We start from the raw sequence: 26,616 nt of genomic DNA, 5'->3' as shown, positions 1-26,616 counted from the left end.
GAGCTTGGCATTGAGTTAAAATACATCCCTTCGTCCTAGCAGAATCGAACCATGCTCCATCAACTTTAGTGGGTACCAGCAAGGACATCGAGAGGTGGAGAAAAGGCACATAACAACAATCAGACGTGAATGATGTTACCTTGGACCGGCATGTTTTGCCGATGCGCAGTTGTGCTGAGTTTACTTCTTGAACTTGGCCACTGGGCGTAATTTGAAGAAAGAAGGGTATCATTGCGCATCATTCCTTTGGCTCAGCTTTCACGTTTTGCACTCTAGGAACAGTACATAGTACAAGATTACAACAAGCTACCTCAGCCGACATCCAAAGCCAAGCAGGGAATACGGCATTTCGTTTGCCTGAGCGGAAGGTGGTTCAAGAAATGAAACCATGCAATATTGGCTTCGGAGCAAAGTTTCATTTGGTGCGATACAATTTTGCTGTACTCCGCGTTTCTGTAGTTCGCATATATCCTTCGATGGGAAGAACACCAGGTCAAGGAGTGGTGCCACATGACAGTCACATAACAGCATGTTTGATATGGTTTCACGGGACCTCAGCTTTGAGGTTTGAGGACGGCCTGTTTGCAGCGTGTGTTGATTTACTTGCAATAAGTGAATTTGCTGTAGTTTTATGTTCATTTCTCTAATCGGTTTTTACTATCAGAGCTACGAAAAGAAAATCCTTATTTTGGGTGGCCCATCATAGTGTGATGGACAAGAGACTCTGGGCAAGAACCCCGAGCCCTGATAACCATACTGTTAGCACCCATATGCTTCAGGATTTATCCCTCAGCCAAAGAGCAATCTTCGGCATTAGTTTCTGGACATGGAGCTTTGGATAGTCTTCTATCTTGGCGTATCATGATAGGAGCCTAAGTCGAACTAGAGGGACATGAGTACCAGCTCCTTGTTGGCAATGATTTTGTTCCAAATTTGCCAGGCGTCAAAGCCAGATCGATTCGCCACAAGTCGGAGAGTTACGCACAAAGGCACGATACGCTGTAGCAGAGAGCCATGGGCGCCTGTGGATCTCAGAGCAATAGCAATTAGAGTCTGTCGTCTGTTGAGATATCCAAGGCCATCTTGAGAGAACATCTTGAGTACACATCTCAGATGGAAATGTAATTGACCTTTTCGATCAAAGTTCCACTTGAGCGCATATGCAAAATCAATGACATGTTGTGATATCGACGCTAGTGAGATAGTCCATTGGAAAAATAACTCACACTCACGATCACATAGCAACTAGGCTGGAACTGAGATGAAAGACTTTCTATGCAGCGCAGCGCAATTCAAGCTGGAGTATCACAGGAAGTCGTGAAAGTTCAAGACAGCAAGCTCCGGTTCTCTCTATGAGGAACTAACTTTAGATAACAACTGTTCTGTAAGGGGTGTATGTGTGACATCTCTGGGTCTCTGCGTACCTATAATGAACTCACGTATACTGCTGCTTCATACTCTCTTGGAAATGACTGTATTGGGATTGGAAAGGCCCGCAGGTTCAGTTAGTATTGGGATTTACTAGATATGGCCTTGGCACAGCATGTGGGAATTGGGTAAACCTGAGCAACTTGTGTGTTTTCATGGCTCCTTTGCTTCCCTCTCTTACTGTTCTACTTTTTTGCTCAATTGGAGTATAAGCTGATCAGAAAACGAGTGAATATGTAAATGTGAACAGGGCCATCGTAAAGAAACAATTCAGTCAGTGGCTGATTGTTGCAACAGCCACCAACCAAGCCCCCGCTCCCTCCCTCTAAAAACCGGTGTCAATAGTTGCATTAACACTTTCGATGCCTCTGACTAGATTTCATAAGGAACAAAGTAAGCACGATAATGCACTACTGTGCCGTGCCGCAGGCTAGGTATAAGCGCCCCACCAGCATCAGCCGCTAGAGGTTGTTGCTAATTTTAAAACGAGGTTGAAGAATAAGCTTACAAATCCGTGGATCTCCAGCCTTAATTCCTGACATGAGTCAATTCATTCCACCCACCTCAGTTACAATAGGAACGCTGGCCCGGGCGTTGGAGGTTCGTAAACATGCTCCCTCACCACATCTTTCTTTCTCTATTCTCCGCCGCCACCTTCGTCTCTTCCCAGACCACCACCGTTGTCTCACTCTTCCTCAACTCCCCAGTGCCCGGCGTCTCCACCGGCGGGACGGGCTATGTTGTAGAGGCCAACCCCACGGCGACGACGTACGTGCTTGACTGCGTGAAGGCCCTCTGCGTCGGCTCCAAACGCGCCGAGTACGCCCGCGTCACCGCGGCCCCCGGGTACCAGGAGTATAACGCAGACAACGACGGGACGTCAGTTCACCGGGCGTGCAGCTTCAAGGGTTCAGCGGAGGCCACGTGCGTCGAGTCGGAGAGCACCACGTCCTCGGGTGGAAGCTATGGGACGGTAACATACGTGCCCGTGGCGCCGATAAGCCGGTTCACAGAGAATGTATTTGCCTTTCCGGGCTTGCAGGCCGTCTTGATTACCTCAGGGGTGGACAAGCTGGCGGGTGCGGCGACGGCCACGGCGACAACACCAACGACTGGCGGTGGCGCATCGACGACTGGGACTTCCCAACCAAGCTCTTCGACGAATGATGCGGCGTCTCGTATCGAGACCAAGAAGCTTGCTTATAGTGTTGTGGCTGTCGCTTTGTTACTCGTATGTGTGTAATCATTAGACAATAGGTCAATGCTATAGTATCGTCTCGAAGCCCCAGACCCACAGTGCCACGAACTGCAAGGCTAGTTCACGACATAGACCCCATGAAATCATTGTCCCACCGTGTAAACTACATTCGTAAGAAATACTACATTAACAGCCGCATAACTAGGACAAATATGAGCATGGAGGGAGATTCAATTAAACAGGCGGTATCGGATACATACGCAGAAGTAGCAGCGAACACCTCGATCATCCGAGCATTAGTCATCAATGCCAAAGCCAACGCGAAGAAAGCTGAAGCTACGATCACGGATGCCAGCCGGATAAAGTTGCTTTCTATAAAGTAAAGAGCTGTGACGGAGCATACCGGAAACAGAGATGCGAGGACTGTCGTAATGACACGGACTGTGGCTGCGAGAAGGCTATTCTCGTAACGATACACACCTTCGTCGAGCCCATCCTCGATAGGGGCCTATGATGATCTTCAGGCGCTGATTCAACGCGGCAGGTAGGAGTGAGTTCGTACTTTAAACTTTTCACCAACGAAGTGATGCCACCAGGGTATTACGCAGTAGGTAAACCAGCGAGAGAATATATCCTGAGCAGGGCGCGAGCGAAGCGCGACGAGATCTGCATCATGTTTGTCGGTATAGCATTCTTGATCAAGACCAAGAAGAGGAAAGTTGCCCATATCCGGTCGCGCAAGCCACAGACGGAGGAACTCCCGGTCGTAAGCTACGGGCGGATTAAGCTTTGCTATTCGGGCTTGTTTGAGGATGGTCTCATCTATATAATGTGGCCATGATTAGCGTGGACCAGTTCGAAGACTAGCGGAGAAGTAACGCAAACGAACTATACTGCTCCAGCTTTTCACGAATTTCCAGAATTTTGTGCCATTGCTCAGAATCCTCCGGCTCCTCACTGTGGGCAAGCGACCACCAATCTTGGTTGGAAATAATGCGGTCGGGACTGTTGGATTGGGCGAGGCTGTACAATTGGGCTTCTAGATGTGTAATCTCAGCCTGAAGGTACAGTAGATTCTGGGCATTGAGGGCCCTGAAACGTCGGAAAATTGCATACTCGTCTTGCCTGCCCATAAAACGGGCAACTTTGCAATAGCCTTCCATGATGCTTCTAGCAACGACAAAGGCGTTGTAGAGAAAAAGAAAAGCATTGATGCCAAACCCGGCTTTTCTGCTGCTGGCTATATGTTTATTGTGATACACATTGTGCTGGGCGTCAATGCGAAGGCTACTTGCCATTGAGCTCTTTACACATGGCTTGCATGGAATACCACAGTACATGTATACTGCAGCCATTCACGTGTTGTTCACGCCCACCCAAATGAAAATGGGCTCACGCAGCCACTTTGACCAGGCAGACTCAGTCCAGTACATTCCAAACTAAAGTTGCTAGATTGGGCCACAGCCTGACGCATCCGCACTTTGATGCAAATCGGAATCCCCGTACACGATGCAGCCTTACTGCAGGCTCTATAATCAGGACAAAGCCACACAGTCTCGAGTCTGCCTCGGCCAGGCAACTTCGCCATGTTTGAGGATACGCTGAAGGGCATAAAGAGTAAAGGCCTTCCCTTTATATGCGCCTTTTGTACGTGGCTATCCTTGTGCGCCTTACTTCTCTTCCTCGACACTTGAGTCACCGTGTGAAGGTTCTCGGATAAACTAAACCCCTAGCATTCTTATCGAGCACACAACCTGTCCAGTGAGAGTATAGCTTCAGGAAAGGCGGGAAGGAAGTATCCGTAGTAGGGTGGGGAGCACAGGGTCGAGACGGTGCATAAACCTTCACGAATGAAGTAGCGTTGGCATCTTCGACAGCTTGACATTCTACAATGGATCACGGACCAGTCCAGGGAAAAGGAGACCATGACCCACAAGAGTCGGTAAGTAGCCCATATGGTGTTTGATGTTGGCCAGTATGGGAGCTCATGTGCCCAAGGTGAATGCCAGCAGCTCTGGGAGTACTAGTCGGACACCGCAATATGGCAACAGAGAGTGGTGGGTGGTTGTTCTAAACAGCAGCAAGCGAGGAGTAGAAAAATACGATGTGAAGGTAAAGGAGGACACAGGTTCGACGGTCAATTGGATTCACCCTCATGTTATCGAGCGCTGCAAGCTCGACTCCCTAGTCGAGGCCTGCGAGGCCCGCGACTTCCAGGATATGAATGGCAGGATTTTCAGTTGTGAGCAACGCGCATCAATAACGTGGTTCGGGCGAGGGAGAATTACCTTTCAGGAGATCTTCTTCGTATCATCTAAGAAGGCACCGATCCAGATGGTGTTGGGAGACGAGTTCGTGACCAAGTATGGACGTGCAAGCGAGATTTGCGCGGACGCGCCACGGACTGGAGACGCGCGCATGTACGTTGCGACAAAGCTGACGGTAAGCGGTATTCTGCACGGCGGTGTTGACGTCATTCAAGTTTACCTATCGGCGAATGTTGTCTAACGACTGATATAGAAAGAAGAAAGAGACAAGATGAAAGAGAACTCGGCAGCACACAAGCAAAAGTCTGCTGAAGTGATCGCCCGGAGCCAAGAAAAGGCTTCCAGGAGTCATGGAGGCGAGACAAAGAATAAGGGGAACTCGTCTGAGAAGAAACGGGCATCCTGAAAAGAAGCGAAAGACTGGACCCACAAACGATGAGGAGGTAATTCTGCGGGTGCTTGAGGTGCACGAGCACTCTTCTACAGGCCAGAGAAACAATGGCGGGTGCGGTATGTGTTACAAGACTTGCATCGAGAGATGAACCCATAGTAATTGAGTCCGATGTTGAGTTATTCATAGAAATGCCCAGAAATCATGCCCTGTTGATATGAAAGAATCAGAGACTTATTGTGGCATGAAAGCGTGGTGGAGAAAGCAAGCCTTAGAGCGAGTAGTCACCACGAAGATGAAAGCTCCCTGTCTCTCGTCCTGAAGCAAGACCCGGCTACACCCCGCCATTCGACATTTCTCCACTGACCATGTGACTTCTAACTACCAGCAGCTAGCCAAAGAGGACTACACCGTCACCCAACTGGCGTTGTTTAAGCCGAACCCTGGCAGCCATGTGCCGAGATGACGGTATCAACTGTCAGATGCTAGAACCTGGGTACTTACCGGTAGGTAGGTACCTTGAAGTCAGTTACACAGCATCTGGATCAACTGCCCCTGGGGAGGGATGTCTTGTCCTGGGGCCTGTGGGGCACTGAAAGCCCTCGAAAGCAGAGCCCGTGTTCGTGCGCTTATCAATCCGATCGACTCACTAATTCTTAGCACTACCAACCCTGGAAGTGCTATACCACGGTAGTTACGTCACACGCCAGCCCAAGAAACAAACGCAAGACACAAGACATAAGAACGACAAGTGAAAGCCGAGACACGCTGCGGCAGCCGCAAGCGCCCGTTGGGGATTACCAGGGATGTGCCCCGCCATATCCACGGGTCAGAGTCGGAGCGCGAACAGCCAGGACACCAGCAAATGGTGTTGCAAGCACGCGGGGTGGGTGCCGCGCCCGACCAGCCTAGCCCACGCAGCGGCCCCGGGGGTCAGCAACCTGCCTATCGGTCACGAAACCTAGCGCATCGGGGGCCAACTGACCAACTGGGCGGGAAACAGTCCAGTCGCCGCTCAACACCCAAAAGCAGCCTGAGCATCGTCCCCGTCGTTCTGGTCACAACTCGATCCATATCGCGCCCCAGCATCAACAGCCAAGTCGCTCCGAAGACCAGCATCTCTCCTCAGACTGTTCACGGAATACAGCTGCTCTCGCCCTTACCGGCCTTCACAAACTTCATCCCCCCCCTCCCCAGGCTGAGCGCGCAACACCGTCGAGTATGTTGCACTGCCGGCGCCGCTCACCACTCCCGCTTGTTGTGACCGCGATCGAGCGAGGCCGCCTATAGTACAGGTGGCCGCACAGCTCACCTAGATGAGTTCGTCGGCCCAACCAGCGGAAGAACGGGACCGCCACGCCCCGACAGGAAACGTCTGCCTGGGAGAAGAGCAGCAGCAGCAACAGCAGCTACCGGCAGACATAGGAGAGGATCAAAAGCCTGGCCAAGCGGAAGATGGCACTGTGCTTGATTGCATCGAGACCGCAATCCAACGACGGATCGCGAAAGAAGAAAAGTTAGACTCCACCGAGATCGATCTAAAGCATTGGCACACTTGGGTCTCGGACTTTCCGGTTGTGCAAAATGAGAAACGCAAAGTCTGTACATACTACGTTAGCAGGTGCATCAACTACTACAGCAAGCGTTACCGTAACTCCATTGGCGAAGGATCGGTAGCTGCGAGTTCGTCGCCCACCGTCAACAAGTCACAAACCCCTTCGAGACGTAGCTCAGAAACAGACCCTTCCTCGGTGGACGGCGCGCAACCGAGTAGTCTAGGCCTTGATGATTCGGTAAGTTAGTAGCTGCAACCCAAAGTGACGCCTCGCTAATTTCGTCCCTGATTCAGAGAGATACAATTGAAATCCCACTACCGAACAATAAACCGCAACCTGTAGTTTTCGTGAAGAGGAACGGGCACACCAGCTACATCCGCCCAGAGATCGTCGAACGGTGCGGACTTGGAGGGAATCCAACACCCCCAAGGCTCGTAATCGACTTGCGGTTGACAACCATCGTGAATAATCGCGGAAAGGTATATCGCGTTTCAGGATGCTCGTTTCGGGTCAAGCCTGGCCTAGAGGCAGATCTTGCCATCGGGTGGGACCTTCAGGAGAAGCTCCAGCAGCAGTCCAGGCATACAGAATACAGTTACGATATGAACAATTCGCTTGAAGACTCAGGTACGGATGCTTTGAGGTCATTTCGACAATAGCTAACACTGATCTGTGCCCAGCGTCAATCGATGGGCGAGAAAAACCTACCTCCGTAACGGGTCGGAACGAGAAGACATTCAGTCATGCCGGATCTAGTCGTCACAGTCCGACTGGACCGGCGACTTCGAAAGACTTTTTAGATCTTGCCCACCGAATTTTGGACATGGACATGGAACAGCGAAGCGGTGCAGACGTGAATGTGCACCGAGACCAGCACAGGCACCACAGCCGTTATGGGCGCCAGCATTCGCCGTCGCCAGGGCCCTCAAGCGGCGGTCGACGCCACAGGCCGAGGGAACGGGGCCATGACTCGGAACCATCGACCGAGGCTCGGCCAAGTCGCCGAAGGCGTACCTGACCCAAGATGCACCTTGGTCGACTGGCACTGACTGTGACTGTATCGCGTCCGGTATAGGTCGCAGATGCAACTTGATGCGGTATCTTGCCTGACGCAATGGGCGTTTGACGTTGGTTTATAGGGTTCGGTTTGCGGGTTCGGCGTTAAATGGATAGATACCCATTTCAAGACGGTATAGGCGTCCTTCTGTATGAATCTGGATTTTAGAGCAGACCTTGTTTATATACACACGTCCAGAGAATATCTCTAGGGCAAGTGTTTGCTTTCAAGGTGGTCCCGCTCAACCCCGGACGGAGCGAGCTAGCGCAAACGTGTGCTTGCCCAACATGGGGCTATTGAGGCCTGAAGTTCTGCTATTGGGGCCACTTTGTCCCTATCACATAATTCAACCCACTGAAGAATGACAGTGCCTAGGTCATGAAGTCCTATCCTAAAAGAGTCACTAAGGAATCATACTATTTATTTGAGTGTAGACAATACACATTGGCAAAGTGCCTTGCTCGCGTGACGACCACGGCGTTCTGTTGCTTATCTCCTAGGTTATAGCCCTTACACCACTAGAAGCTCCTTACAACAACCCGGCGTTCAAGTCAATGTATGCTGGGGTTTACGATTTACATATACTTCAGTAGATATATGTACGTGCCTGCATTCACCAGTGAAGATCAGGAGCTCAGGAGCGGGCAAGGCCAAACCGTTCGGAGGCCCTGGTCGGCAGACTGCAATTAATATTAGCTGTTTAGATGGCATGGGCAAAATGTAGAGAGCGCAGTATACATATTCCCTGAAGGAAAGCCCTTTCACCACAAATATGCGATTGCTTTGCTATCCATCAGATCATCAATTGCACCACTTGGTGTCCAACAACTGAACGCCCCGCCAGGCCCGCCACTCAGATGGCGTCAGGTCACCCCACCACCCCGCCCCCGCAATGGAATCGGAATCGGTATCGGCTATCTGTGGATAGCAACGGGTTACTAGTGCGGAATCAAGACTCCAGTAACTCGTATGAGTTCAAGACACGGGTTGAAATGCGATTAGATCCACGGCGTTGAAAAGCATCTTGATCCTCGCGGGATGCCGCATGCTAGAAACGTGTTCCATCATACGCCGCAATTAAAACCCACAGCGGTGAATTTGTTGCATGCTTACAGCCCAAGATGCCAGTAACCACCTTTGACTTCAAGGAGAAGTACAGGTACCAGAATGGCTTCGGCTCGTATTTCGAGTTAGTCGCATCCACTTTGTTCACATCCTACTTGGACTAGGGCGGTATATTGACATAGTATAGGACTGAGGCGGTACCAGGAGCCCTCCCAGTAGGCCAGAACTCACCACAGAAGCCACCACACGGCCTGTACGCCGAGAAGCTGTCAGGGACGGCTTTCACGGCGCCGAGGCATGAGAACCAGCAGTCGTGGCTCTACCGGATACTGCCCTCGTGCGCTCACCCAAACTTCGAGGAGAGCTCCAGCGGGCCTTTCACAGCAGACAAGCCGTACAGCCCGAAGAAGCTGAAGTATGTGCCCAACCAGCTGCGATGGGATCCATTCGACCACAATGAACAGACGGACTTCGTGGCCGGCCTTCGCCTTACTGCCGGTGCTGGTGACCCTACATTGAAGCATGGCGTCGGCTACTACGTTTTCTCAGCAGGCAAGTCAATGGACGCCAACTCTGCCTTCTATTCCGCGGACGGCGACCTCTTGATCGTCGCCCAGGAGGGTGTTCTAGACATCAGGACGGAGCTGGGCTGGCTGCTCGTCCGTCCCATGGAGATCGCTGTCATCCCTCGAGGTGTCAAGTATCAAGTGCATCTGCCCTCTGGCCCCATCCGTGGATACGCGCTGGAGCTGTATTCGAAGCATTTTACTCTTCCGGAACTCGGCCCCATCGGGTCCAACTGTCTGGCCAACGCCCGGGATTTTCAGGCCCCCGTCGCTTCTTTCAGTGAAGACTTTGGCGCCACGGCCGCCGAAGGATCCAACACCTATACGATCATCTCCAAGTTCAACAACTCGCTGTTCACAACGCAGCAGGCTCATACGCCGTTCGATGTCGTTGCATGGCACGGCACCTACTACCCGTACAAGTACGACCTGGGCAGATTCAACACCATCGGATCCATCTCCTTTGATCACCCGGATCCCTCTATTTTCACTGTCCTGACCTGCCAATCTGACCAGGCAGGCACGGCAATCGCTGACTTCGTCATCTTCCCGCCGCGCTGGCTCGTCGCTGAGAACACATTCCGGCCGCCCTGGTACCACCGCAACACCATGTCCGAGTTTATGGGCCTGATTGGCGGCGTGTATGATGCCAAGAAGGGCGGCAAGGGAGGTTTCATGCCCGGGGGTGCAAGTCTGCACAATGTGATGAGCGGGCATGGCCCAGATGCGGCTAGCTACGAGGGCGCGAGAAATGCGGACCTCCAACCTCAGCTGGTCGGCAAGGACAGCTGTGCTTTCATGTTCGAGAGCTGCCTTATGGTTGGCGTGACCGAATGGGGCCTGGAGACCTGCAACAAGGTACAGAATGCCTACAACGACCACAGTTGGGGTGGAGTCAAGGTTCACTGGAAGAAGCCCGAGGGCGCGAGCACGGACAGTCATTTGCTGAAATAAGAAATTGCCTTCGCTCTTTGTAGAATATGGTATATGGTTGAGCGGAAAACTAGCAACGACGAATCATCAGATAGACATTAACTCTCCAATTTGAGCTCAGGGTATTCCGGTATCTTCCAGCCACCTTTATCCTCGGGCAGAAGCATGTTGATAGCCTTGTCAATCTTGAGAGTCGTAAATACACCAAGGGCTGTATGCAGAAACCAGATGCCCCATTCTGTCTTGGGATACAGGATATTGGGGGTTCCCGGTATGAGCTTCTGGATCTCGGTCACAAACGGCTGGAGAACGTTGTTATAAGACTCCAGAGCAGCCGGGATATTGCCGTCGTGCCTGGCAAGCTCACCCGCCAGAACGTAGGCGCCTACCAAGGATGCCGTAGTCCCCATGCCCGTGAACAGGCTGGGGCAGTATCCGGCATCTCCCAGCAAGGCGACGTGTCCGCTCGACCACGTCTCCGTCTTGACCTGCCCAACGCGCGCCGCGTAGAAATCGTCGCACTTCTCGAGGCCCTCGAGCAGACGCTCGCGCTGCCACGTGCAGTCTTCGAATAGCCCCTTCCAGAGGGCTTTCTGCTCCTGCACCGGCTTGCTAGTCGATGCCTTTAGCTCCTCGGAGTCACTGAGGACGGCGAGATACGCCTGCGTGATTGGTCGGTCTCCCGTCCGGGTGCTGACTATGCGATACTCGGGCATGTGGAAGACTTTGGCCATCTCGCCGTCGCCCTCCCCCTTCGGGATGCTGAAGAAGGCCACAAAGGCTCCTAGGGGCTTGAAGACATTCTCCGAGAGGTCTTTCCCGAAGGCCATGCGCCGCGTCCGGCTGCCCTGCCCATCAGCGCCGACAACGAGATCGAATCTGCTCTGGGTGCCGTCGGAGAACGTGACATCGACCCCCGACCCGTCTTGCCTAAGCTCGGTCGCATACTTGCCGAACTCGTACCGTACGCACCGACCATTCCCGTCCCGTTCCACCCTCCGCCCGACCTCGAGGCTCTCCTGGTACAAGATGTCGACGAGGTCGCCGCGCATGATCTCGTACTCGCTCGTGAAGGCCTGCTGGCCCTTGCCGGAGTCGTTCTTGCCGAATACAGCCTTGGTGCGGCCGTTGGCGTCGATGAAGGTCAGGCCCTGCTCGGCCACAGTCTTCGTCTTGATGGTGTCCAGGAGTCCCATTTTCCTCATGACGGCGATGCCCTGCGCGCGGAGGTCGATCTGCTGACCCGCGACGCGTAGCGATGGCGAGCGCTCGACCACGGTGATCTCGTGCGAAGAGTTGGACCGCTGCAGGAAGATGGAGAGCGCGGGTCCGCAGATGCCCGCCCCGTTGATGAGGACTTTCAGGCCCATGATGGGCTCTTGGTAGGTCAAGATATCGTCTTGGAGTATTTACCACAAGATGTCAGGGCCCAGTACTGATTATGTAGATTGCTCTCCAGCTACGACCTGGATATTTGTGCTTGCCCCTGAAGTACGCGGTGAGTACGGGCTTTATGTATTGGCCTCACCTCATAGATTATCTTAACACTTCACCAATATTACAGCGCCTGTTGCAAGTTACCATGTGGTAGTAGTCACGGTCTTCGGGGTTTCTATAGCGGCGCGAGTGAATCATCATGGTATACACAGCTCGGCGTCGATATGAGTCGATTAGTTGTGTAGCAAGCCCCGTATAATAATCGACGACGTCATTGGGTTTGGGCGTTGGTATGGGTACAATCTACCGTCCATGGGAACTGCAAATAGGTCCGAGATGTATTGGATGGGCTGCAGCGTTGGGTTGAAATTTCTGGATAGGCATGTATTCTTTCGGACTCTTCGTCCAACTAAATCCCGACGCATTGAAATGATGATGAGCTGAACCCACGATGGTCGTAGTTTTGCAGTGGCCATCTCGGGGTTCGGCTGTCTGAGAAAGTGCGCACTTGTGGGGCCCTCCGTGTGCATTGACTGGGCGATTCATGATGCCACAACAATTAATCGAGCACATCAGTTTTGAAATGTATTATCATTGGTTCGACCAACGGAATCAAGCTTTTTCAAATGTCAGATTCTACAATTTACTTGCGGTTCCCTCGACAGAAGAGCCAGAAGACGGCCGACGATGACGCCACGACAAAGATGCTGAGAAACACACCGCCAGCCCAAGCCGGGACGGCCGCTGGTGCCATCTCGGCTGCAGTCTTAAACAGGATGATATAGCCTTTGGCTCCTCTGCTCAGCGACACGCCGTCGCACCAGCAATTGTTGAAGAATCCTATGAGCTCCCAGAACGAGGTCAGTATGATCCAGATGGTGTTGCAGACCACCAGGATACGCCCAGAGATGCGCGTCAACACCGCACACATGCGATAGAGCGTCAAGCTCAAGGGAAATGACGCTGGTGTTTCCTCTTCGATCGCGACGTCTCTGCTCGCCACATGCAGAGCTTGGTGCTGAATCATGGCGGCATGCGAAAAGAACGAGGACGCGAACATGAGCATGAAAGACACCGTCCCCATGGCACCATAGACGACATAGCTCCCCGAGCGACAGCCTAAACCCTTCACTTCAGTCAGATAGCTGATCGTAAGAGCGGCGCCAACGGTTCCCCACTGGACGAACACAGCCATCAGCACGGCAATCAGGATCCTTTGCCAGAAAGCGGAGTCGAGTTCAGCCCAGCGAGGATACTCGGTCAGGTCCTTGAGTTCGATACTGGAGCCTCTCCTCGTCGCAAGCCCGCAGTACTGTAGCACGCTGAGACTGTCACCTTGTAGGTCTTTCTGCTTGAACTTCCCATCCTCCCCGACAGGTCTCTCCATGCCGGAAAGGTCTCTTCGCTGGCTGAGGTTATACTTGGTTCTCTGAAACATGCCGTGCACTTGATTGGCAACATGCCACCAGGTGAAAATCCTAGCGTAGTTGAACGCTGGTCCTTCTTGCTTCTCATCACCCGCAACACTAAAACCGAAGCACCGAGGTACTGGTGGCTCTTTGTCTTCTAGACGCACTCTCCCATCAGAGACTGTCGTCCTTAACAACGGCCGCATTGACGTTCGATGATTGGCTATACGGAAGCCCTTCTGCTCATCCTTTTTCACCGAAGCCACGCTTATTGCACGGGTTTCGATCTCCTCGACCACGCCCTTTTCACTCAGGGGTGAGCCGACACCCATGGCGTATGGGTCCTGTGGATCAACTCTGACTGTCTGTACCGAGGCTCCGGCTGAGGAATTCCGTGCCCTTCGCCCAGTAAGCCCTGATGAGCTCGCAGGGCGGGCAATGCATGCTTCGTCTCTGTAGAGGGCGAGGCCGATGGTGCTGTGGTCGTTCTGCGTGCCAACTGAAATCCAGCCAGCGATGACTGGAATCTGAGACTGGAGGTTAGCAAGTGCCATGGAGGCTGTGATTGGAGAAGACCTACGAGCCAAACCCAAAGTGATCCTGAAGACAAGACGAGTGCTTCCGTAGGGTTGCCAAGTGATGACAGAAACGCCGCAGCCACCGTGAGCACCCAGGAGAGAATAGCAACCAACATCTGAGCGACCAAGGATAAGGTGACGCTGCGTCGAGTTCTGAGCACGCTGTCTGAGAGTCTCTGCCACCAGGCCTTGTTTTCAGCGAGCACTATCAGACTCCCGAGACTTCCGTCTTCCTGCGACAGTCGAAGCGGCACTTGCTGGCTCTCCTGGAGGAATATCCGAGCATTCTTGACCGTCTCACGCATGTGGCCCTGGGTCTCCAGGTCCCTGAAATGCCCCCGGAGCCAGTGTTGATTCAGGATCGTCACCATCAGGGAGTAGGTGATGAACATCGGACTCCCCAGGGCCATGCAGAAGCTCATGAAGTTGGCAATCACGTTGTGTTCTCCCGTCTCGAACGGTAGCTGTGCAGTCAAGGCGAGCCACGGGAGGAGATAGTTTGTCGCACCCGCCGAGAAGATCTTGAAGCTAAAAACCTATACACCGTGTCAGTGTCGGGCGAGGTAATGAGCTCGAGGTGTTGATTGGGCTTACCGTTTGAAGCTTATTCCACCCGCAATACTCATAACAGACATTCATATTGATTCCCCATACCTCAGTGTTGTTGTCACGAATATCGACGTAGTTCCCTGCCCGGTTGACCAGTCCAGCAAATATGTTGTCAGCATGGCCGTTGTTGACCGCATTGTCGAGCTCCGAGACGCAGGTCTGCTTCCAGCTATCTGTCCCATTGAAGTTGTGGATAAACAGCCTGCTCCACACATCCATGACCCTTAGTATCAAGATTCAGACTTTGGTAGGTATTGCAGAGACCCGAAGCTGCGCAAGCAGAGTGAGGATGTTCTCAGTAGAGGCGGATCAAGTCAGCCCAAGTTATCGAAAGTGTCTACGTATACAATATGCGGCAGTCAAGGCTGCGAGAGCTGCGGGAGATCTGCCGCGGTAAATATCCCGCTGCCCGTCAAGTGTGTACAACAGATTTAACAGGTTGCACAACTCCAATTTCGCGTTGTTCCGAGGACCAGGTAACTCACGGTCCATTTTATCTCCTTTGGAGGTGACACATGGTGCGGCTGAGCTGCCCAGATCTCGGCAGAGCTCCTGTAGCAGACCGAAGTCGACCCCATGGCTCGTCCATCCCCCTGTCGCCAAGACCATTGGGAATCTTGGCTAAAATGTGTCTCGCATGCTCGGTCACTCGTTCTAGGTAGGTGTATTTTCTTCGTCGGAGATAGGGCTGGGATAGTCCGCTGATTGCTGCACGTAGCCCGTCGGAATCAATTCCGGATGACACAAAAGCCCTGCAGAGGAACATGGTTTGGCGCGGCATAGCCACCGCCAAAATCGATCACCATACATACCGTTTCAATGTATGTAGGCAACATAGCTGGGTTGGGTATGCACCTCTTTCGACCCTAACAATCCTGACGTATTTCAGCCTTCTTTCTCGAAATAAGTCCTCGTCACGCCACTTGTATTACCAATACAAGTAAGCACGACTGTGCCCCCAAAGTTGCCACACCATACGTACCCCATTTTCACCGAACCTTGGGGCACATATTCGACGGCCTTGCAACCAGAAATAACTGAAGGCAGCAGGTAGGTCCGAGTATCGCCGGTTCCTGCGCTCCTGAGGACATGAATGCGGAGGCATCAGTGCCAAGTTGTTCTCACAAGCTCAATGAGGCATCTCCTTGGCCTTCGAATGTCTTATCTTCAATCCGCCGAGCAAGCCAGGCTGATGCCAAGCTCGCCTCAGTCCCCGTGGCCGAAACAGCCCCCAATCCTCAGGGCTACCGTCCGCATCATGGACACGATATGGAATCGCTGGTCGTTCGGTCGCTGATGACTTGACGACGTGGACCACGGAACATTCGCGATTTCCACAACGCAGAGCTGCTCGCTATCTCTACCGACACTAAACACCCCAAGTTCGGTGTAGTCTAGCGATGTCAATCAAAGTCTCTGAGGCGCATCCTGGCTGGTTGCCTAACACCCATGTCGTATGGTTCGATGAGTCGCATTCATCAAGCCTCTCAATCCACGGGTCCTCCTGCTGCACGTCCTCATCCCTCGTAGCGGCGTGATCATACGCATTGAATTATGCCAGATCGCGCTTCATCGCGATGAGGGCTGTAAATATAGCTTAGAAGGGAGCTTGTGCCAGGCTGCAGTACGTGGGCTTCCACCAAGATATCCGTCTTGCGCACCATCTCCAGGTGCGCCTTGAACGGCAGCAATATCCCATCCTATGACTTGCATGTCCATTTTGTGGAACACGTTACGCGTAGTTTTGAGTAACGCTCCAGTGTCATTCTCATGTTGATAGACTTCATGAGGGTATGGAAGATATTGTTCAGCCTCTTAGGTAGGTAAGGTTGCAAGCAGGAGTCCTGTGATTACCATCCTGAATGCTTGCCACGATGTTGCCCCTCAGTTCAATAATCTTATGGAACATGGAGCTGGTTCACTCCTCGAAATCATAAACATTTCCGGGCTCACTCCACTGCACATAGCAGTCCGTGAGAACAATACAGACGTGGCTCGATTATTGTTGCAGCCAGGAGCTTCACCTCCCATGGCCACCAATAACGGCATAAACATTTTGCATGTTGCAGCGCTAGTACGAGATTCTGAACTTTTCAATTGTTTGTTAGAGGCTAAGGTCAAAGACACTGGCATAAGATCCGCATCGTTCAACGATAGATGGACACCCTTGGGTCTGTTCAGGATTCGGATGCATCATTTTGACCTTTACTTATTGTATAGACGGCCGACGCGGGGAGCGGTACATGCGTTCAAGTCTCTGCTCCAGGACATTGGATATCGTGCTATATCTACTGAATGCACCTTATTAGAGTTAATTTTGGTACAAATCAGGACAGGAGCAAGATTACTGAAGAGCCGTCACTTGATCGATCCACATAGACCAGTTCAGACCATAGGAAGCAATTGGATCAAACGCCTTGTGCCATTGAACTGTACTGAGATGTGGAAATGCTAAATGGCTTTACGGCGCTCACCAGGTACAAGAGGATTTCCGCACAAACGTAATGGTCCAAGTTATCTAAATTTATTCTTTTTTCAATCAACCTTGAATTTAAAATTCTATACAATCATCAGCTAGATGTCTTCGGTGCGGATCAGTCGCGGGAATCAGACCGCCGAGGGTGATATGAAGGTCGAGGTTGGGACTGCCTCCATCCCAGGGTTGCTTTAGTGCTCGTTCGATTGGGCCTGTCGGCAGCAAAGGGGCCGTTATTGCGATCCGGTGGCGGCTTTCGTATAAGCCCCTTCGACTACATCGACAACACCACCGGGGAAGATGCAATGCCTGGTAACTGCAGCCTCTGCATTGCGGAACAGTTGCGTCTGTGCACAGCCCTCCCCCTGTTTTTACGGCCACGTCGTGGCCAGCCAGTCCGGGTACGACAGCCTGACGTCCAGCTGCGGGCTCACAAGTCGGCCCATCGCAACAAGCACAATCGACCAATTTACCAGCATGCCCAAAGTCGACTGACAGCACCTGCGACGGGGACAAGTACACGATTCATGCCTTCGATGACTACTATATATCTCATTTTGGCTGAGAACAACCTCGAGGCGTATTGCAGCATCTTTCCCAAATCTAAATTTTTTTTTTTTTTTTTTTTTTTTTTTTTTTTTTTTTTTTTTTTTTTTTCAAAACCGCAATCTGAGCGCTGTCTTTCAGTCCCTAATGATCATATATTCGAAGGGCTTCCACATAATCTCCACCTTGCCGTCCTCCCCGTCCAATGCGTCAAACAACTGGGTCACATTGTCACCTGGCCTCCATGCTCCAACCTGCCATGTCAATCGCGACACAGCACCGTCCTTTCCGGAGCGTAGCTTACACCCCATCTATGGATAGCTCGATCTTCACGGTTATAGGGCTTTTCGTCGCTGCCTTCGTATTCGAGCTGCCTCTCCTGCGAAGGCTGCCAGGCCAGGTAGGTGAAAAGCTCTGCCCCCTCTAAAGCAGGCATGCTCTTCAACGCCGCGGTAAAAGCCAAGAGGAGGGGTTCGATCTTGTACTGTAGGGGCTCTGTAGGGAATATGCCCGTATCGCGCTCCTGCTCTTCATCGCCTCCCCCCTGATCGGCATACTCGTCATTGATCTCTTCGCCCTCTTCGTGCTCGCGCAGGAAGAGACGGCGTGAGTGGAAGACACGGTGCACGCCTCCCGGGGAGCGGTCGAATGACTGGTTGACGACGTGAAGATCAAGCTCGAGGCCCCCTTTGCGGATGAACTCGTTGCCATCGTGTGTCTTGCTCAACTTCTCAAAGTCGTGGAAAGCGTCGAAGAGGGCATGCACTGTAGCCGAAAAGCTCGAATTGACAGCCTCGAAGGCGGCAGGTGTCTCGCGGCAAGGCAGCGGCGACTCCTGCGAGTGCCGCAGGAGGGGCAGTTCCAGGTAGTAGGCGTAGTCCCGACTGCGCTCCCCAGCTGCGCGCAGCCTCTTGGATGCAATCGAGGATCGCTTCTTTAGTCCCCGTAGCCGCCATCAATCACACTGTCTCGGATGACCAATGAAACGGTACAATTAGTTACGCATAAGTACCTATTTGGGTATTTGTTATGAAAAGAGAGGGGTCCCACTAGTACTAGTTGTGGGGCAGTCTTGCTATTCTGAATGAAAGATGGATGGTGGGAGACTGGCCTTGGAGTGTATACCCTTATGGACTCCAGTCAAGCCTCCTAAAGCATGTATCAGACTTACAGTCCCAGGCATCTTGTTTCAAGCCTAACGGGAGCGGATTTGTATCAGCTCCCCTCTTGAACTGTCGCAGGGTTTGGACTCATGCCACGATCTATCTGAACTCTCGACGCATTTCAAGGTAAGCGTCTGATATCAAATCTTGCAGGACACAACTTCTTATCATTAAGTCAAGCCCGAGTTAATTCATCATGAGGGCATTGTAGCTGCCGAGTTCAACGCAGTCATTACGACATTTCATGCCAAATCGTCAATGGAACAATCTCAGTGGAACTCCCACTTATTGAATACCACTAGCTGAAAGCACGGCAGAGTTTCTGTTTCAACATTGCTAACCGAACTATTGAAAGAAGACATGATATTCGCCGTGCTTCCTATTAAATCCCAAAAGCATGGAATATTATCCAATAAAGATCAGCAACAATATGCAATGATGTATGAGTGAGAACTCGCCAAAAGTGAAGGCAACACATTGCGACAAATATATTTAGAACATGCAAAGAGACCCAAAAGGTTCCGAGAGGTACATTTTATTCTTTCAAGTAATGATAAATCCAGATGCTTTCGCATTAATTTTATTTATATGTTGAGCAGCAAGTGCGAAGATCCGAGCAAATTTTCCAGCAATCAACTGGCCAAGCCAAGCCAAGCCTGATCGCAAGCTTTTGGTACGTTGTGGACCAACATCTACAACAGAATCTGCTTACTGGATGCTCTTTTTTACGACTCTTACTGCAAACTTTCACGTTCACCGTCGGTTCTATGCACTGGTCGTGAGCAATGCAACATCGGCAGCGGCATCAAGGAGACTTACTAGAAGGCGTCCGGACCTCCGCAATCGCAATTTATGGCATGATGCCAACGATACGGCGGTGCAGAGTTATTACAAGCCACGCCGCGAGTTGTCAGCCAGGTCTTGGTTAGGTACTTTTCGCGCAAGCTCTTGGCAGTGATATCCAATCCGACGCAAACCTTTTCCCCAGATCTCACTAGACTCACCTGGGTCCGGAGCCGGGCCCCGATTCCTTTACCTGCGGGCTGACAATACTTTAATCACGTCCGTCAAACAGAGTTGTCCAATACCGGGGCCGACTACCGAGTCCTTCATCTGCGGGCTGACAATGACTGAGGCCGAGGGCCGATAGCCTAAGCTACGGTCTGATGATCTCTGCCGATTTTTGAATCAACACTTGCCCATGGTACTTTCGGGCAGAGAAGAGTATCTCGCAAAAATCTTTGTCCGCTTTCGTTTTAGACGCTAGCTTGAGCGAGCGTAATATGCTTACCACCCTCTCCACTTGCATAGTCTACACGCACTGTTGCGGCGGGACTGACTCAGCCCAAATGGTGCTGATTGGTTACACGTCTTGAATAGCTTCTATATATACCTAATTGCACACTTATCGGGTAACTTTATTCTCAGTCCAATATTAAGAGGATGATCTGCTATAGCGTTACGTTGGGATTCTCTAGATGTATCGCGGACGTAAGTGAGACCATATATGTAGTACATGACGTCTGCTGGCGTAAGATGCTGACCATTCTTGGTATACTGATCGCTCAGTTGCGTAACGGGATAAGTTCATTATTAGGCCGGCGGTGAATTTATGAGGGGAAAGAACTACTTAAGGGCATGAAACACCGGTTGAAAATGGAACTGCTCATTAGGTTGCCTCACACAAAGCACTACACAGCCTTAGCCTTTAATCCTGCCGACTCAACATTTCCAACTTAGCCAACATGAAGTTCTCCATCACTGTTCTAACCCTTCTGGCTGGATTCGCCATGGCCAGCCCGGCCGCACTTGGTGGTGACTTGGAAGCACGAGTTGACTGCAAACACTGTGGTTGCTCATCAGCAGAGTCTTGCACTGTAAGTTTCATTTTCCCGTCTTGATATGGACCTCAGAATGGAAGATGCTAATTGCTCTCAATAGTTCGACGTAAGTAATAATGCCATGCCGTTTCTTCTAATGCGTTCTACTTTGCTAACTCCGTCGGTGGTTGTAGTGTTGTCAGGTAAGTTTTATAATCATCTGCACAAACCATTGCCACTTTATTCGCTAACCGGGTCTCAAAGTAACTGAATGGTGGAATTGGATCCCGGGATGGTGTTCATACCAGAGGCAACTTCTCGCCGTTGTATGGAGTTCTCTTCGGGAGTTTAAGCTCGGCCGACGAGAAGTGGGTTCCAATAGCTACTGACTAGAAGCTCTGGACAAGAATTCTAACTTCTTATGGCGATATTGACTTATGCTTGCGCATGTGCATGACTTCCGTTCTCTTTTTACGAATAGTTATTCCCGTCTTAGGACTCTTCGCTAACCATATGTTTTGATGTGATGGTGTGGTTACTCGAAATTACCGGCACCGTCTACATCCTCTGTAGTTCCAACACATGAAACAAAATGGAAATGCGAAGACACCGTGTGTTCAAGCTCAAGGGCTACCGGTAACAAGGCACCTTGCACAGGCGGAAGCCCATTTCTCAAGTCGAAGTAAGCCACAATAGAAGAACATTGTCTATGTAGCCTATGGGTTGAGAACAACGTCAACTTCTTTACCCAGGCAAACAGTATACAAAACAAGATGTCCCTAGGATTTCAATAGCATATGAGCCTCTATACAGGCAATATTGGCCAGAAATTTTGGCACGTTCATGATGGCCTTCAAGACAAGAAGTAGATACTGGGGCTTCCAAAGGTAAAGCTATATCTGGTGTCGACCGAACGCTCCGAAACGTTTATCACTCACTTCCATTTTGAGGTTTTCTCGTTAAAAATGAAAGGTTGGGTTTCTGCCTTGAAGCAAATTCGCTCCCCACATCAAACTTCATCTCTTCAACGCCTGGATGGAGGCCGCATTGCTCGTATAAGTGCCGTCCTGCTGGAGTGCCCTCAACGACCGCCTGCCAAGCTCAGAGATCAGCGGTTTTGAATGGTGTCTGACTATATCTTGTCTTGATATGTTGTCATCCACACCTGGAAGGAGAAGGTGAATGGCTTACTTCGATGCGCAGGTTATCTGCGGCTTTGGTCCCCCAGGTAACAAGCGCTGTGCCTGCGCCAAGACGTTGATAGTCTGGGTGTACAGCTAGCAGTTCAAGAACTGTAATAAAGAAGTCAGGAAATGGTTGAGTCGACTAATAGTGAATTTTGGTACCTACCGTAAACACCTCTGTCGTGGGAACCCTTGATAGCCTGAGTCCGGGGAATTACATAGGACTTCCATAGCTGAGTCATGAACTCACGGTCATCTTCATCCGGCCAGACAGTGTTGACGTCTTCCACATTCACTAGGTCTGCGGGCGGCGGCTCCTTCATGTATGTCCATATGGCGAAGCCGATGATGCGCTCCTCATTTATGGGTTCCAAGCGAGTGATGGCCTTCAAGAATGTGGAGTTGTCAGCATTCTGCTTCCATTGCTTCAAGCGCTCTGAGCCCCGTGCTTGCCCCGACGGTGTATCGTGGCCTGGGAAGTACATGTCAACAAATGGTGCATCGTGACCAAATGACTTGGAAAGGATCTGGAAGCAAGTAGGGATCTCATGGTCGGATAGTAAAGCAACGCTGACTTTGAACCCAGTCGACATGATAAGCTTGGACTTTCAAGAGATGGACCAGAATAGGGATATGAGAAAAGGCAACTTCAAGAATCCCTTTGTAATGAATGTGGTGTTGTCGGCGGCAGCTGTAGGGAATGACCTCTCTGCAGCAGGAGCATTACTGAATGGATGACTTGTACAAGTGCCAGCGACACCCATTCGAGTGATATGGAGTGAGGAGTCGGTGTGTCTGAGGCCACTCAGTTGGAGATCAATCTTGGAGGATTACACAGCACGCCTAAATGCCGGTGACCTCTACACAGACTTTAGTGCTTACTTCAGTGCTCAAGTGCCGACTTCGGAGTATGCAGAGCTCTATCATGCCTGTAAAGCTATGGGTTGCTGCAAATGGAAGATGGCTAAAACATAATTCTCTAAATACCACGAAGTTCTCTAATTTTGAAAGGACCACCTTCTTAAAGAACTTCCCAAATATAAAGGATGCTACGTTATTGAGGCTTAGATATAAGTGTGAAGCTCAACCAGCGGGAAGCGCATCTTGAAGCAGATGCGCACCATGACTTGTTTTACGCTGCTGGTTCTCCCCAGTTTGCCATGGGCGTGCTGGCGACGGCCGGCTGCACCTACATGGATGGCAGTGGCCACCAGCCCCTCTGGGTCGTAATGATAGTGGGCACCACTCGACAGGGGTTGGTTGAGTCATCACTCGAGCCGGCAATGGGGATTTCAATTGTCCGGAACATTTGATACTGCCTATTGTATTAAGCTGAGTTCTCATTTCAGAAATCACTCCAAGCTGTAGCACAGTGGCCGAAAGGAATGTCATTGAACATGGATACTCGGAGCAGTAGGACGCTGAGTCCGAAGTGCCAATGCACTCCTAAGTGACATCAAGACGCTCCAATACATACCTTCGGCAAGTTACAAGAAGCGGTATATGTGATAGCATATCTTCTACCTTCGGGGTCGGACTGGCGAAATAACATAATGAAGGGTATGATATGGGAATTTGCCAACCTGCCAGTCAAGAGCCTATAGGCGCTGGGTGGAATCGAACCCAGAAGCTTGGCTTCTTCCACATTCCATACATTCTAAAATCTTTCTCGAACGTGATATCCTGGTTCGGCAACATTTCAACGTCCAAGGCCCAGAGCACTTTAGCGATGCCAAGTTTTGTCTGACGCCAGGCTAGAGGCATACCGGGACACGACCTCGGTCCCTGGCTGAATGGGTGGAAATCGTCGGTAGCATCATATTTGAAGGCAGGATCCCAGTATTGGTGACTCTCGGGCAACCAGCGTTGCGGCCTGTACCGGTGAAGGTCGTGAAAGTATCGCGTACTACGTGTGAAGGCCAGAAAGCCATATCGTACCTCAACCTGTTACCCGAAGCGCAGTATCAGTACAATGTCGATATTTGAGTAGTTTCTTAACTTACACCTCTAGCAATGTGTTTTCCGTCAACATTTGCTCCGGGGCTCACACGGGGCTGACCAGTGCTTTGTAGAACAGTTATGCGCAACGTTTCCATCAAGGAGGCGCGAAGATATTCCAATGATCCTAGCGCCTCGGTTTGGATGTGCTCATAACTCTTGAACTCACTCCTTATTTCCGCGACTAGGAGCTTGAGGGACTCCGGCTCCAAAAGGGAGAACATTATCGTACAGAGAAACTGACTGGCAATGGGCTCGTACCCAGCGAGGACTAGGTGCCCAGTAACTACCTCAATATGCTTTTTTTCTGTTCTCGTGGGTTCGGTTGAGTTCGAAGGAAGGAGCTACTCGAAATGGTCCAAATACTCATTGCTACCACGGCGCTCGATACGTGACTGCAGAGCCTTCTGGTTCATCTGCCGGACTTTGTAATAGCTCGAAATAATAGAAGGAGGCACGAAAAGCCACTTAAGAGGACTAAGCAGCGGGAATTTCTTGAAGATTTGATTCGCGGTGACGAAGAAATTTACAAGCCAAAGTTCTTCCGGAAAGCTTGTGCTTGCCACTTCAATTCGAAGTCAGTGGGCAAAGAGCAACATTGAGAATCGTTAGTGACTTACTATCACGCAATTGGTGCATTTTCCGGCTGTATGCCAAGTCGGCTGAGGCGTCCATGGCAAGCCAATCTGTCCACTAAAAGCATACCGGCTCAGCATTTACCTCATAGCTGTAATATGTTGAGGTGATAAGGAAACTTTATGTCAACGCTTAGAACCAAACTTGAAATAATGCTTCCACTCACTGCTAAAAGACCGAAGCCGATAAGGTCGTGGGTGGCCATATCTGTTGCACGCTGGTATAGCCAACTTGAACCCATTCTATCGGGACATCGCTCAGTATTGCTGTACAGAACTTGAAGAGCGCAAGTGATCGAAAGGCGACCTCAGCAGACTGTATTTGAAAAGACCGCATCCTAAGGGCGACGCATGATTGTGCGACCAACAAAGAGGCGCAGCCGCCCCAGATAAGATGATTGGTTCTGAGACGCGGACTGGGGAGGGCCGTCATGTTCGCTACCCGTTGCGAACTTGATACACATGATGAAAGGCATAATTTTCTCCTGATGCATATATGGCTGAGCTCCCCTCGTCTGTCAGTTATTCCGCCACCATAAAACGGCGGGTGGAGAAGCCGCTCATTCGTATCATTGTGTCCCGAATGAATTGCGAACAGCACACAGGACCGTCGGTAATCTAAAAGAGTTACAAAATCCGTCTTTACGAATCTGGGGCCTAGTGCATCTACTAGAAAGACTGTTTGAAAGCATTAAACCGGTATAGAGAAGTTGTCATAATGTTAAGGTTATACTACGTTGTGATTTAACTCATACAACGCAATCAGGATACACTCAAAGATAGAGAGCCCTTAGTCATGGTACCACGACTCAGCAGAAACAAGCCAACGATGAAGCCGAGTAGTGATTCTACCCACCAGTGTTCACCCAGGAATAACCAGCAGTACATCCAAGCCGCGACTTCCGCTATCGCGTCCCGTAGTTTCAACAATACACAACGTTTTCCATGGTGCAGTTGACAGTTTCTCTTAAGACTAAGGGCTGAAGCGAGATATCTGCCCCATATCTGGATCTTGGTGGACCGTCCGCTGCCCTGCCTCCAGGCACGACGTGTCTGTCTTATGAAGGTTCCTCTCGCGCAGACTTTCGTCATGTTTTGATTCAGCTCGTCGACCGCATGTAAACATGAATACGATTGATACTACAACACAGCCCAATATAGCGATAGGGACTGGCCAGAGCACGAGGGCTGAATCGTTCGAGTCAATGAGAGCATTAATGGATGTTGAGTTTCCGAACGGCTTCGCGGTGAAGTTTGCGTAGGTAGATGTCTGGTTGCCTGCGTGAAATATCTCAGTATCCCGAATATCCCTGTGATCCATGGTCACGTACCATATGGCAATGTTTTATTCATGTCGATATATTTCCATTGGAACTAGCACACCGATCGGAAAGGATCCTGGCCACGAAGTATCCCGGGAAATGGGGTCCTTATCTGATCATATTGGTCCCCAATCCTGTGAATGTTAACAAGGGCCGCTGATCTGACCATGAGATCCTCCAAGGGCTTGCATCAGCCTCAATGCCGTCGATGGCTGGCCATGGTCACGGAAAGGAAGCACGTACTTCTTTTGGTCATCTGGATGTTATCCAGTGACCAAGAGAGAAGTGGACATGCGTAACATTGATATGGCTGGGTGAAAGTAACAGACATCGCTATGGTCACTTACGATCAGGGCCACAAGTCATCTGCTGTTTAACGAGTAACGTGTATTTTAGGACCTCGTGGACCTCGTTATGTCCCAATTGGCCATCATATTCTTTGTTCCATGCCATAGGAATGTATGTAGCTCATTTATGTTGATTACCAACGCGTTTCCGCATTCTTAAGCCAACCCCTACCAACCAACATATGCCATGCAACTCTGGCCCATACCGAAGTACACTTCTCCTTTATTCATAGTTGAATCGCACTGATTGAAAAATGCACCTTAGCCTCTGAGGAGCTCACGGTGTATCTGTCACCCGAAATATGCTGAAATCGTCAAGCTCGATAGACTCGATGTGTTCTATGTCGTTTTTCACATCATCTGATCTTCGAACTCGTAAATGAACAGTGTCTCCGATTGGCGCTTTGCGAAAATGGAAGGCAAATAACATGGCCAGGATGACCCAGGCAGCGCCCATGAAAGCAATGAGGCTGGCCATGATCTGCACCTGGACCTGAATCGTTCCTTCTGGCCCGGCAGAGATGCTAGGATCCGTCGCTGCCGTCATGTTGGATGTTGAGTGAACCCTTTCCTCAACCCAGTACTCGCAAAGCGATGATTCAAGCAAATAAGGGGGCTGGTAGGTATTCGC

The 26,616-nt window shown here is 50.9% G+C and overlaps 11 protein-coding genes across 11 annotated transcripts; 4 read left to right on the top strand and 7 right to left on the bottom strand.

Annotated features, from left to right (window-relative positions):
• Positions 1-2,038: 2,038 nt before the first annotated feature.
• Positions 2,039-2,671, top strand: JN550_009000 (uncharacterized protein; the record flags this gene model as incomplete). The annotated part of the gene is made up of 1 exon (XM_049321024.1): positions 2,039-2,671. One exon carries the CDS (start codon positions 2,039-2,041, stop codon positions 2,669-2,671), a length of 633 nt encoding a protein of 210 aa, XP_049169116.1.
• Positions 2,672-2,769: 98 nt separating this feature from the next.
• Positions 2,770-3,789, bottom strand: JN550_008999 (uncharacterized protein; the record flags this gene model as incomplete). The annotated part of the gene is made up of 4 exons (XM_049321023.1): positions 2,770-2,827; positions 2,887-3,134; positions 3,189-3,448; positions 3,516-3,789. 4 exons carry the CDS (start codon positions 3,787-3,789, stop codon positions 2,770-2,772), a joined length of 840 nt encoding a protein of 279 aa, XP_049169115.1.
• A 728-nt stretch (positions 3,790-4,517) lies between these two features.
• On the top strand, positions 4,518-5,299 carry JN550_008998 (uncharacterized protein; the record flags this gene model as incomplete). Its single annotated transcript, XM_049321022.1, has 3 exons — positions 4,518-4,568; positions 4,625-5,068; positions 5,147-5,299. The coding sequence occupies 3 exons, from the start codon at positions 4,518-4,520 to the stop codon at positions 5,297-5,299; spliced, it is 648 nt and encodes a 215-aa protein (XP_049169114.1).
• Positions 5,300-6,600: 1,301 nt separating this feature from the next.
• JN550_008997 (uncharacterized protein) lies at positions 6,601-7,858 on the top strand (the record flags this gene model as incomplete). Its single annotated transcript, XM_049321021.1, has 3 exons — positions 6,601-7,077; positions 7,134-7,467; positions 7,521-7,858. 3 exons carry the CDS (start codon positions 6,601-6,603, stop codon positions 7,856-7,858), a joined length of 1,149 nt encoding a protein of 382 aa, XP_049169113.1.
• A 1,160-nt stretch (positions 7,859-9,018) lies between these two features.
• On the top strand, positions 9,019-10,482 carry JN550_008996 (uncharacterized protein; the record flags this gene model as incomplete). Its single annotated transcript, XM_049321020.1, has 2 exons — positions 9,019-9,086; positions 9,150-10,482. The coding sequence occupies 2 exons, from the start codon at positions 9,019-9,021 to the stop codon at positions 10,480-10,482; spliced, it is 1,401 nt and encodes a 466-aa protein (XP_049169112.1).
• A 77-nt stretch (positions 10,483-10,559) lies between these two features.
• Positions 10,560-11,831, bottom strand: JN550_008995 (uncharacterized protein; the record flags this gene model as incomplete). Its single annotated transcript, XM_049321019.1, has 1 exon — positions 10,560-11,831. One exon carries the CDS (start codon positions 11,829-11,831, stop codon positions 10,560-10,562), a length of 1,272 nt encoding a protein of 423 aa, XP_049169111.1.
• Positions 11,832-12,541: 710 nt separating this feature from the next.
• JN550_008994 (uncharacterized protein) lies at positions 12,542-14,713 on the bottom strand (the record flags this gene model as incomplete). The annotated part of the gene is made up of 3 exons (XM_049321018.1): positions 12,542-13,834; positions 13,888-14,421; positions 14,540-14,713. 3 exons carry the CDS (start codon positions 14,711-14,713, stop codon positions 12,542-12,544), a joined length of 2,001 nt encoding a protein of 666 aa, XP_049169110.1.
• A 2,940-nt stretch (positions 14,714-17,653) lies between these two features.
• On the bottom strand, positions 17,654-18,699 carry JN550_008993 (uncharacterized protein; the record flags this gene model as incomplete). The annotated part of the gene is made up of 3 exons (XM_049321017.1): positions 17,654-17,770; positions 17,821-18,450; positions 18,688-18,699. The coding sequence occupies 3 exons, from the start codon at positions 18,697-18,699 to the stop codon at positions 17,654-17,656; spliced, it is 759 nt and encodes a 252-aa protein (XP_049169109.1).
• Positions 18,700-21,607: 2,908 nt separating this feature from the next.
• Positions 21,608-22,276, bottom strand: JN550_008992 (uncharacterized protein; the record flags this gene model as incomplete). Its single annotated transcript, XM_049321015.1, has 3 exons — positions 21,608-21,631; positions 21,691-21,791; positions 21,850-22,276. The coding sequence occupies 3 exons, from the start codon at positions 22,274-22,276 to the stop codon at positions 21,608-21,610; spliced, it is 552 nt and encodes a 183-aa protein (XP_049169108.1).
• A 997-nt stretch (positions 22,277-23,273) lies between these two features.
• JN550_008991 (uncharacterized protein) lies at positions 23,274-23,905 on the bottom strand (the record flags this gene model as incomplete). Its single annotated transcript, XM_049321014.1, has 2 exons — positions 23,274-23,627; positions 23,687-23,905. 2 exons carry the CDS (start codon positions 23,903-23,905, stop codon positions 23,274-23,276), a joined length of 573 nt encoding a protein of 190 aa, XP_049169107.1.
• Positions 23,906-26,262: 2,357 nt separating this feature from the next.
• JN550_008990 (uncharacterized protein) lies at positions 26,263-26,532 on the bottom strand (the record flags this gene model as incomplete). The annotated part of the gene is made up of 1 exon (XM_049321013.1): positions 26,263-26,532. The coding sequence occupies one exon, from the start codon at positions 26,530-26,532 to the stop codon at positions 26,263-26,265; it is 270 nt and encodes an 89-aa protein (XP_049169106.1).
• Positions 26,533-26,616: the final 84 nt, after the last annotated feature.

Source organism: Neoarthrinium moseri, assembly GCF_022829205.1.
Source record: "Neoarthrinium moseri strain CBS 164.80 chromosome Unknown scaffold39_Wmoseri_CBS_16480, whole genome shotgun sequence".
NCBI classification, from domain to species: domain Eukaryota; kingdom Fungi; phylum Ascomycota; class Sordariomycetes; order Amphisphaeriales; family Apiosporaceae; genus Neoarthrinium; species Neoarthrinium moseri.
This window is presented reverse-complemented; position numbering and strand designations above follow the sequence as displayed.